The 12319-nt window shown below is 39.9% G+C and overlaps 1 protein-coding gene across 6 annotated transcripts in view; it reads left to right on the top strand.

Moving 5' to 3' along the window:
• The window catches only part of Usp6nl (USP6 N-terminal like), a 130960-nt gene that overhangs the window by 101804 nt on the left and 16837 nt on the right, over positions 1 to 12319 (top strand). For all 6 annotated transcript variants that reach the window (XM_060372623.1, XM_060372622.1, XM_060372625.1 and 3 more), the window contains 3 exons: positions 4097 to 4206; positions 6552 to 6600; positions 7379 to 7499. In XM_060372623.1, coding sequence (XP_060228606.1) covers positions 4097 to 4206; positions 6552 to 6600; positions 7379 to 7499 — 280 coding nt within the window. The remainder of the gene's footprint in view (positions 1 to 4096; positions 4207 to 6551; positions 6601 to 7378; positions 7500 to 12319) is intronic.

Raw genomic sequence — 12319 nt, forward strand, 5'->3', positions numbered from 1 at the left:
ATCATTTACATGTACCAGGCAAAGGACCTGAGTTTAATAAGGTTAAGTAACCTCTCACCAGGGTGAGCAAAGAAGAGACAGGATTTAAAATGTAGTCAGCTCTGGCTCTGAGCCAGGATGCCCCTTTTTCATTTAATCATACCACATTTGTTTTTATCTGTCTATCTTGTATTTAGCAGCAGACTTTAAAATGGCAGAAGGTCTGTCTACCACAGTTACAAAATCGCCACAGCATGAGCTGGCTCAGGGTTCTGGGAGGAACCCCACAGAGACATTGTTGATCTTTCATCTCACTGCCTTTCTCTCTGTCACTGCCTTGGCTTGGGAGGCTCATTAGGAACGTTCATTAATGAATCGCTATGAATGTAGATCACCCAGTCTTCGGTGACTGAGTGTGCTTGCTTCCTTTCCTTGTGTGTGTGTGGGGGGGGATGGATAGGTAGGGCTATGCTATTTTTGTTTCTCTGTGTCTTATGCATTAACTTGAAAACATTTTAAGATGTGAGTAATATTTCTGCCCTATAAACTTTTACCTACTTACCTGGGTCTTTCTTCTATTGTAAGATTTTTGGTGTGATTTTCCTGTCTTTAAGAAAAGCCAGTATTATAGATGTATTTGGGTCTTCTTTTCTCTGGCTAATTTTATTTTATGACATTTTTGTCATATCTTAAACATTTTATTCCTATTTTTTGTTTTTTTTATATTTTATTTATTTATTATTTATATACAGTGTTCTGCCTGCATGTGTGCCTGCATGTCAGAAGAGGGCACCAGATCTCATTATAGAGGGTTATGAGCCACCATGTGGTTGCTGGGATTTGAACTCAGGACCTTTGGATGTACAGCCAGTGCTCTTAACCTCTGAGCCATCTCTCCAGCCCCCTATTCCTATGTTTTGACATCTCAGTTTTTACCAGGAGACCTTTAGAATAAGAGAGGCTTCTGTGCTTGACCATTTCCTTAACAATATAAGATATTTAAACATCAATTTATACAGATTGCTGTTTGTACAGCTTCATGTTTTCTTTTGGGTATTTTGTAGTGCTGAGGTTAAAACTTGGGGCCTCCCAAATATATATTAGAGAACTCTTATCCCACTGGGCCATATTCCCCAGCCCACTCTTGCACTTTAAAAAAGCTGCTAGTCACACTAAAAAACACACTAACAACACTTAACATGTATACACATACATGGCAGGCCAATGTATATTCTAGACATAGCCACATGGCCATTGCTCCACTTTTTCCTTCTTAACTTAGGGGTTAAAGTTATGTTTTATATGTTTGTATTGGAGTTGATTTTAGTCATAATCTCTATTACCAGCATATGATAAATGACTCCACATGAATATGTGTCTATGGATGTTTATTTTTACTTAAACATAGGTAAGTACAGTTGTAAATTTTAATCATCTTTTTAGTTAAACATGTGCAATGAAAACAATCATTTAGTTTCCTTTCCCCTGAAAGGCAAATGCCACCAAACTGACAGCAGAGTTTTAAAAAAGACAAACCTATAAGGAATAAGTAAATGGAAGAAACAGCATCTGTCACAGTTTGGAATATGGAGTGCAGACAGGCATGTAGTAAACACAGCAAATCTGAGGAGGCCAGGTTCTGTGCTGGCAGCAGGAACCTGGAGAAGACACAGGATTTATGTCTTAAGATCCCACAAGACTTGGAGGGGTACCTGCAGGCCCCCCTGGAAGTGCGGGTGAAGCTGAACACTGATACGGTTGAAGGTCTGTGGGAGAAGCAGTCATAACCCAGGTCTCTTCCAGCCCAGGCCCAGGGCGGTGGGTGTTCTCTCACTGAGATAAGGTGGAGCAGGAGTTGTCCTGGCTGTGTATCAAGTGTAATGCCCTAGACTTCAGAAAGTTCATGTTTACCCAAGAATACCAGCCTGTGGTCCCAGAAGAGCTGGGAAGAGATTCTCTGGGATATGTGACCAGGACAAGAGAATAGACCCGAAGACCTAGAGGTCCAGTGGCCACTCTTCAGCTGCCCTTCTACATACCTGCTCTACCGTGGAGATCCGGGCACACAGCTTTGTTTAATGTTTTACTTTCATGTAAAAGCAAATAACAATATGGCTGGGATACAAAGTAAATAACCTGTGATTAAGATAAAAAAAATAAAAAATTAAAAAAAGCAAATAACAAAATATTAGTAGTCATTTGAGGAAAGGAACTTAAATTGGAGACAAGTAGAAAAATACACTTGTAAGAAACAGATTGTAAAATAAGAAGAAAAGCTAAAAGATTGTTGTTAATATCTTCAGCGAAATGAAATTGATATTGCATCCATAAAACATGTATAGGAAGCTATAAAAAAGGAGCATTCTATAACAACAAAGAACTTTAGAACATAAAAAAATACAATAGAAATGAAAAACTTAATTGAAAGTAACAATTGAAGAAATTTTGCAGATAATAAATTTTAAAGTCATAGATACGAGCACTAATGGAGAAAAATCAAGAAAATGAGCTGATTGCTTCAGAGATCCCATACTGTAAAAACCAATAACCAGGAAGAAAATGGAATCAGGGCAGGGAGGATGAGGGAATTGACAGAAGAATTAGGAATAATTAAAGACAGTTTTACAGAGATGAAAAGTGAGTTTATAAGATTGAAAGTGCCCAACTCTGTGGGTGAAAATAGATCCAAATCAAGTAAAGCAATGGACAACTTCCAAACATGGAGAGTACTCCTACCAACTTCTAGAGAGGAAAAGATCTCACATAAAGAGTAAAAATTCTAGCAGCAGCACAGAAGGCCAGAAAACAGTAAAGCAGTGCCTTTTGAGCAAAGATAATTTTCAATCTAGAGTTCTTAAACAGCTTTCATAGTCATTTGAAACAGTAACTCACCAGGTATTCAAGGTTTCCAGACCTTTACCTTCTGTGTGTCCATTCACAGTAACTGTTGGAGAATGCAGTCCTCCAGGGCCAGGCCATATATCAAGAAAGGGGAGATGTCAGACCTAGGAATTGGGAACCCAAGCTCAGAGCAAAGCTAAGGCAACCTTAGCAGATGGTGAAGGAAGCCCTAAAAATCAGAGGCAGTGGCCCTGAGGATAAGTCACCCAAGCAAATGCACCTCTGGCTGCTTTGGGAGAAAGTTTAAGAAGTTGGTCACTAGTCCTGGCTTGGTGGTATTTGTCTTTTATTCCAGCACTTGGGAGACAGAGGCATGCAGATCTCTAAGTTCAAGGGCCAGCCTTGTTTATGTTGTGAGTTCCGGGACACCCAAGGCTACATACATAAGGAGACCCTGTCTCAACAAAATCAAAAGATGCAAAGAAAATTGCTTAATGTTTGCTAGGCTATCCAGAGAAGTGTACAACCTACTCAGAGTTTGTACTGAGTTCCCTACAAGGATGTATAAGGTGAAGCAAAGAAAGCAGTCAGTAACTCTAAGGAAAGAAAATGCTTAGCCAGAGAGAAAAAGGATGCCTCACAGAGTGTGTGGCTCAGCCATTATGATCTTGCAAGCCTTGAAGTTCCCTGCCCTAAATGTCACTGTTGATAGCATGGAAGAGAAAGGAAGATAGGGAGAGGGCTTTGAGCAGAGTCAATGGGGCCATGAAAGGAGGGAAAGTTTTCTTTGTATATCTTTTTATATTGTCTAGATCCTTCTTAGTCCTACCCTTTGCCAATATATAAATGAATAAGGTTTTTGTTTTTTACAGTTTATTCAATTTGTATCCCAGCTGTAGCCCCCTCCCTCCCTCATCTCCTTCCTGCCCTTCTCTAAGTCTACTGATGGGGGAGGTCCTCCCCTTCCATCTGATCCCAGTTTATCAGGTCTCTTCAGGACTGGCTACAGTGTCCTCCTCTATGGCCTAGCTGCTCCTCCCTTGGAGGGGGCCACATCAAGGAGCAAGCCATTGAGTTCATGTCAGAGACAGCCCCTGTTCCCCTAACTAGGGAACCCACTTGGACACTGAGCTGCAATGGGCTACATCTGGGCAGCGGTCCTAGGTTATATCCAATGAATAAGGTTTTTTTAATGAGGATTATTTTTATTATTTATCAGACTTCCAGCAAGTAGTTTTACAAAAATATGTTTTCTTTCCCTCTTTTTCTTCTTCAGAAATTAAAGCACAGAGCACGGGGTTGTTCACCTGATATCAGACAAATAGACCTTGACGTGAACCGTACGTTTAGGAACCATATTATGTTTAGAGACAGATACGGTGTTAAGTAAGTAAAGTTTAACATTGTAAGATGTGAGTAGCATGTGTAAATGGTCTTTGTTAGAGTCTTTTAAGTTAAACCATGCTTTTAGAATGTCTTGTTTAGACTATAACCTTTATTTAGATCCTAAAGGTCTTCGCAGACCATTTGAGTCCATGTTGATTGAAACTGGGATCTAATTTAATTTAACATTTTAAAACATTGATATAGTGCATGCTGTAAAATTGGTAAGAAATCATTTTGTAGTTCTAAAATTCTTAAAAATATTTTGTGGATATTAGGGAGGCCGAGGCAGGGAGATTGCAAGTTTAAGGCCATTTATAGAAATGAGAGCTTATATGTGTTTGAAAATTGTTAGTAAAAAGTTTATCTAAGTGTGACCTCATGAATAAGTGGAACTTGAAAAGAAAGAAAATGAATTAATGAGGAGTTAATGTGTGGAGTACAATAGCTGACCGCAGGGGGCCTGCCGTCACTATGTCAGTGGATGGGTGAAAAAGTGCTGTTTTGCTGACCTCTATCTACCAGGGTCCAGCCAGCAAAGCAGAAACTGTGGAGATTTGTGTCAAGGCTGGCTTGACCAGGAAAGGCAGGCTAGAAGCAGTTCAGGCAGTGTGGATTGCCTAGGCCAAATTCCCCCACTCAGATTCCACAGACAGTGCATTTAATCACATGTGTGAAACACGTCACAGCAGTGCCAAGGTCAGTGTTTGAATAATGAGGGAGTAGAGCCTAGCTGCTGACTGTGAGAGCTAACCATTGCAGCCTGTCTGTGCCAACTTGGTACTCACACACACCTTTTTAAAGCATTCTGATTTTCATGTGAGGCCATAACAAATTTGTACATCTGTCTAGCATGATGCAGCTGTTTTGCTTACAGCTGAAAACACATTGGCCCTTTGTCCACAAGTGGATTCCAAGCCCTTTGCTAGTAGTCCTGCTTAAATACTGTAGTATAGAGTTACCTAAAAATACTTATATGATGATAAGAGAAAGAAGATACTAATATTTAGTCATTCACACCAGTGCTGGTAATTACTGTAGTAACCCTGAGGCTGACCATGTCTCATGGTATTTGTAAATACTTTCTTTCATTGCCCATCCCTCAGCAAGGATCTCAGCTGTATGGCAGGACTCAGGCCTTCACTCCTGAAAAATCTGGATTATTAGCACTCTCTCTAAATTATGTTGCTATAGTTTTCCATAGCTTTCATTACATGCATAATTTTTGTATGTGCTTAGAACATACTAAAAATTTTCCGAAATATTCTCCTTTATTCCAGATGTGATTTCCTTGTGTCCTTTAGGTAGTAGCATCAACTTCCCTCACAGTAATCAGGATCAAGTCACCTTAACCAATGTAATCACCTCTTTTTTGCCTGTTGAGCCCACAGGTGACATAAGAACTCAAAATAGATGGTTGGCAGTTTCACTTGATGGGATTATTATTGTTACATCTCCCTGTGGGCTCACTCCTCTTTTCTGCTTTAGTTTTGTTGTTGTTTGTTTGTTTGTTTGTTTGTTTTAGATAGGGTCTCATTATATAGCCCAGGATAACTTAGAACTTGTAATCCTCCTGCCTTAGACTCCTGAGTGCTGGGAGTACAGATGTACACCACCAAGCCAGTTCTGTTAGAAGTAGGATCTCTGAGTCAGCAAAGACTGAAGTGTAAAACCCAGAAGGTAAAAAGTGTGGTAATGAGTTGTTAGGAGTAGAGTGAGCAGCCCTCCTGCTTCCACTGTGTCTTTGACAAGGCTGTTCAGCTTCCTGGGAAATCTCTTCCCAGGTTGCTCCTCTCTGTTTGTAGCTGCTACTGTAAGAGTCTCCATGAGGGCATCCACATTCTGGTTTTGCCAGTGCCTTCAGAGTAAGCTTTAGCTGAATGAAAGAACACAATGAGCTTAAGAAACTCAGTACATCTGCACTCCCGTATGAAATCTTTCTATATGAATGTATGATAATTTAGTTCCAAATTTAAACTGTTGAGAAATCTGCTTCAATTTGAGCTTAGGACGCTTTTTAAAAAAATACAATAGTAATTTTATCTGGATTGTCTATTTGATTTTTGTCCATTTTTGTTGTTGTTGGTTTACTTTTAGTTGTTTTGTTTTGTTTGAGACAGGGTTTCTCTGTGTAGCCTTGGCTGTCCTGGAACTCCCTCTGTAGACCAGGCTGGCCTCAAACTCATAGAGATCCACCTGCCTCTGCGTTCTGAGTGCTGGGATTAAAGGCATGCACCACCACCGGCCAGCTAGTCAACCTTCTTATGAGTTTGTAATTGTAAAAGTTTTAACTAAATTGAACAAAAAACTAAGTAAATTATGTTTAACGTAAATTTTTATTTGTCTAGGCAACAAGCCTTATTCCATGTTCTTGCTGCATATTCTATCTATAATACGGTAAGTTGGGGCATGCCTGCCTAGTTCTTTGACTTGCATTTTAAGGAAATAGAGATTCTTTTTGGCACACTCTACCTAACAAGGCACTTATCAGAGCATTTCTTCATCTCCAGTGGCCTCCACAATCTCTTAGCTCTGGTGTTTTTATAGTTCCCATTTTGACTCCAGAACCTTAGAGCTGATTAGAAAAATGTAGCTATGACCACAAGGTGCCAGTGAGCTTCACTTTTTCTCTCCTACAGATTGTTTTGTTTCATTGTGTGTTTTTGTCTTTGTTTTTCTTTTGTAAGCATGTAAGACTAGGCATGGCTGGGTAGGAGAAGGAAGGAGCAGTGGCCTAGTGTGGTCTGCTGACTCCACGTCACTCCTGGCAGGCAACGGTCCAGTATCCTAGTTATCACCTGTGGGTGGTCGATGAGGAGTGGACTAAAACTTAAGTCTTCAGAAACACAGAGGTGACAAGGCATAAGACTGGGAGTTTGAGAAGAATTTGCCAGCATCTGAGGACTCTAAAGGAATATCAGTGCTTGTTACAGAATGAATTGCGGTATCAAACACAAAACTTACTGAGGTTTTTCCCCACACCTGCTTACTCTTGAGCACAGTTTTATTCTTGTATAGTATATGCCCTAATGCTTTAGAAATTGCAACAGTCATTTCTAGAATTGCCCAGCAATGCATCTAGGCATGTTCTGATATTCTGTAGATTAACCTTTCACTTGTACGTGTTCATGGAGTTCAACTTTAAAGCTCCCAGTTTGTCCTCATTGTTCCTTAGGAAGTTGGGTACTGCCAAGGGATGAGCCAGATCACAGCCCTCCTCCTTATGTACATGAATGAGGAAGATGCCTTCTGGGCCCTGGTCAAACTCTTCTCAGGCCCCAAACATGCCATGCACGGTAAGAAAGCCTTATGTATACAGATAATTAGCAAGGGGAAAGCAAACTAAAGCAGAGTCAAAGATGCCTGGTGGATTAAGCGCAGCAGATGTTAACCCCAGACCTTATTTAGTTAATCAGTAATTATTACTAATTTCTTGGGATTTAAAAAATTACTAATTTCTTCTTTCCTTTTTCTTTATTAAACTTTTCTGTTCACATTGAGTTTTATTTGTCTTTTCCCAAAATATATTTCTGGCATTTTAAAATTATTTTCTTGTTTGTCCTCAGTCAAAAGAAATTAATTTATGTTTGGAAAAACTTAGAAAATCTGTATTAGGAAAAATAAAAGGTAATCTTGTGGCCAAAACACTGTTTTAATGAAATGGTGTTTTTCACTGGATGCTTTGATATAACTTTGTTAAAGAAGATTAATCAAGAAATGACACTTAGGTGTTTTTTTAAAGTGCACAGTAATTAAGTAGTTTTATATTTTAGGTGTGGCTTTTAGTTCTTCAAGCCATACATTTCATTCAGTTTTAAGGAAAAGGCTGATAACATGTTTTAGCTCTTAATTATTTAGTATTTCACAAAACATAATTTTTTGGTTTGTTTTCAAATTGGAAGATTGAGTTTAATGGGGTTTTCCTTACATTTGTCCAGAAAATGTACAAGAAAAAGAAAGTTTTCACTTTGCAAATTGTCTTAGGCGTGAAAGTGATATTTGTTGACACAAGGCAGGATTCTGTGCTGTTTTGTTTCTCGTGCCGTCTACAGCAGGTTTAAGACAACTTGAATAGCTGAGGACGTCACCCCTGACAGAGCACATGTCTAGCATGTGCAGGCCCTGAGGTCAGTGCCCCAGTTAAACAGACACAGTATTAGTTTCTCTGAGAATGAACGGCTTACGTTCACTTTGTGAGTACTTATGCTTACTACAGTGGGGAACCTAGCACAGAGAATTCTCATGTAAATATTTCAAAATTAGGGCCCTCCGTAGTCGTAGTCTCTACTAAATGTGACAGGCTGCCTTGTAAGAAGAGTGTGCACGGATGCGCTTCTGTCTTACTCCCACGTTCATCACTGGTTACGGTAAAAACACCTGCGTGGTAACGTATTCTGGGAACTTTGGATGCTGTAAGTGGACTCTGGACGTGAGACCCACTGTCGCCGTCTAATACGCTGTATCATGTTTGACAAAAAGAGCTCCTGTTGATCGTTGGTCTTCATGGGGCTACTGGGTGAGGTGACCTGACATGTCGTGGGTGCTTCCAGCTTCAGTGCTGCCGATGTTTTCATTCGATTTGAGAACATCATATTTTCTTTCAAATCTCTTTGCTGACTTGACTCCACCAGTCACTGTCACCAGCCTAATCTTTAAACAGTGTTAATTGTACAATCTTATAATTTGTTATTAAAGTGTAGTTTAGACCATTTTTATGGGTGACTTTGTGCTGGAAAGATAATTTGTCTCTACACCGATGTAGTTTGTGACTAGAGAATACCTCTGCTCTTTGTATTTTCATGTGAAAGTGTATCACTTGCAAGTGTATAGAATCAGCCTAGAACTGGGCAGAGATTGATCTAAAACACTGAGCCTAGGGTGTCACTGAAAAGTGAAGGAATGTTAGATAATTGTGGATGTTTAAGCCGGTTCATACTGAAGTACATTGACTTTTTAAAAATCAGATTTTTCTTGAAAATTTTCTATCTCCCATTCCTACCAAATTGACCATGAAAGTGGCTCCAATGGAGATATAAAGATTTTTAAATAAAATCATTTTAGTGTAAAAAGTATTATTAAGTGGGGATAGAATCTTTGGAAATTTTAACACACACCTTCAAAAATGAAAACAAAATATAAATGCAGTGTTTTGTGATGTGTTCCCTGGGTTCTTGAAGCACGCTGGAAGCCAATGTTTTCTGTTTTGGTTTTACTTCCATGTAAAAGCTCAAGTACGAATTTTATAGTTTTATTAACCAGTATCAAGTTAAATTTACAAAACTATATGTGCATTTTGTTAAGGGTTTTTGTTAGAAAATTTACTAATTCAGTGTATTAAAATCTTTCATTATACTCTCTGGTGTGTTTAGAAAACCATTAGCTTTTAAATCATGTGTTATGTGGAGGAATTAATGGACTCTCAGATCAAATATGTGAGACTAAATTAAAGCAAAATAGGTTTCATTATATCTAAAAGACAGCTTAATTTTTATAAGCTATTGTCAGTGGTGAATATCCAAGGAGAAAGTGTATGACATACCTTTCCCTGAGTTGTTAGAAAACCAAAAGATGTCTATTAAAACCTCCTAGATGTACTTAGAAACCAAGTTCAAAAATTCTAATTGTGGAAATAAAGTCCATTGAATATATGTTCTTGAAACAGATTGTATAAATATCTGAAAAGGAACTTATAAGTCAAAATAATTGTTTGTAGATTCAGTGAGCTAAATATGCAAATTAGTACGAATTTACTATTTACAATTAGGTACTTCCTAGAAATCCTATAGATTACAATGTATAACTTAAAGTGTCTGCATGTTTTATTTAGCCTATGTTAAATAAAGCTTATAAAAAATTGAAAAGTGATAATTTTAAATGTGGAAACACAGTCAAGAAATTGTTAGTGTAACCTTAAAAACTGTAGTAATGTGAATGGCTTCACAGTAGAGCAGAGATGTTGTCAAGATTAAACAGCTTATAAAGATAAGGCCAGTGTCAGAAAAGGAGACTGTTCATTGAGTGGATTCAGTTTTCTTTGTCTTTGGGTGTTACAGTTGTTACGGTTTTCCTCCTAATTTAGAAATAAATTTTCTTGGGAGGGGAGATAGACTAGACCGAGGTAGTGGCAGAAGAGAGGGAACAAGGTAGGAGAGGGGGCACAGAGAGTCAAGAGGGTGGAGATCAGATCTGGGGAGAACAAGGGGGAGAGGACAGAGGCCTGGAGGGAAAACAGAAACTGCGGGTGGGACATCTCTGTGACAAGCTGGAGACCTAAGTCAGGGTAGGCTCCTGGGAGGATATGAGGGGGACACAAGCAGAGACTCCTAGTAACCGAGGACTTAGAGACTGAAGAAGACACCTAACTAGACTAGGCCCCCAGCAGAGGGAGGGGAATACCAGCCCAGCCACAAAAACTTCAACCCCAAATTTTTCCTGCCTGCATGATGTGCAAGGATAAAGATAGAGCAAAGACTGAGGGAATGCCCAACCAATGCTTGGCCCAACCAAAGACCCACCCTGTCAGAGAGTGCCAACCCCTGACACTATGAATGATACTAAGCTTGCAGACAAGAGCCTGACAGAGTTGCCCTCTAAGAGACACTACCCAGCAGTGCTTCAAAACAGATTCTGAGACTCACAACCAAACACTGGGTGATGCATAGGGAGCCTTATGAAAAAGTGGGAGGAAAGAGAAAAGGACCTGGAGTGACAGGAGCTCCACAAGAAAAACAACAGAGCCAACTAACCATGACCCAGAGAGGCTTGCTGAGACTGAAGCATCAGCTAAGGACCATGCATGAACTGGACCTAGGCCCCCTACAAAGATGTAGTGGATGGGCAGCTGAGGCCTCATGTGGGTCTGGTAAGGGAAATGGATGCTGCATCAGACATGCACTCACTTGCCAGCTTTTTGATCACTTTCCTCTGGCAGGACTGCCTTGCCAGGCCACAGGGGAAGAGGACACACTCAGTCCTGATGCAGCTTAATGAGGTGGGGTGGATGGGAAAGGAAGCTCCCTGAGGAAAAGGGAAGGGGGGGGGGAAGGATGGGGCTACAACAAGGATGTAAAGTGAATTTTTAAAAAATCAAGTGACAACACATGCTGGAGATAATGTGGAGAAAGAGGAACCCTCCTCCATTGCTGGTGGGAGGGCAAACTTGTACAACCACTTTGGAAATCAATCTGGTGTTTTCTCAGAAAACTGGGAATAGCACTATCTCAAACTACAACTATACCATTCCTGGGCATTTATCCAAAAGATGCCCACCATTCAACAAAGACATTTGATCAACTATATTCACAGCAGCTTTATTTGCAGTAGCCAGAATCTGGAAACAACTTAGATGTCCCTCAACGGGGGAATGGATACAGAAATTGTGGCACATTCTCACAATGGAATACTACTTAGTAGTTAAAAACAAGGAAATCATGAAATGTTCAGGCAAATGGATGGAGCTAGAAAAGATCATCCTGAGTGAGGTAACCCAGAAACAGAAAGAATGAATGGTATACATTCACTTATAAGTGGATATTAGCCATCTAATATAGGATAACCATACTAAAATCTGTAGACCTAAAGAAGCTAAACAACAAGGAGGACCCTAGGGAGGATGCTTAAGTCTCATTCGGAATGGCAAACAGGATAGACACCAGAAGCAGTGGAAGAGAGAAAACAGGATGGGAGCCTACCATAGAGGGTCCTCTGAAAGGCTCCACCCAACAGGATTGAAGCAAATGCTGATCCGCATAGCCAAACTTGCCAGGCCACAGAGGAAGAGGATCCAGGCAGTCCTGATGAGACTTAACAAGCTATGGGCAGATGGCAATAGTGGAGAACTCTCTTTCAGTGGACTAGGGGAAGGGGATGGGGGAAGAGGGAAGGAAGGTGGGACTGGGAGGAGTTGAGGGAGGGGCTTCAATCGGGATATATAGTGAATAAATTAAAAATTTTCATAGTTTTACAAGGTGAAGGTGATGGCAGACAAATACTAGCTAAACATTTCACTCCCCAAAATTCACATGAAATTATTTCCATGATGGAAGCATCCTGGTCACCAGGGGAGTTTGTTTTTTGTTTTTGTTTTTGTTTTGATAGCTACAAATACAATATGCAA

The sequence above is a fragment of the Meriones unguiculatus genome, chromosome 19, assembly GCF_030254825.1.
Source record: "Meriones unguiculatus strain TT.TT164.6M chromosome 19, Bangor_MerUng_6.1, whole genome shotgun sequence".
Taxonomy (NCBI): Eukaryota; Metazoa; Chordata; class Mammalia; order Rodentia; family Muridae; genus Meriones; species Meriones unguiculatus.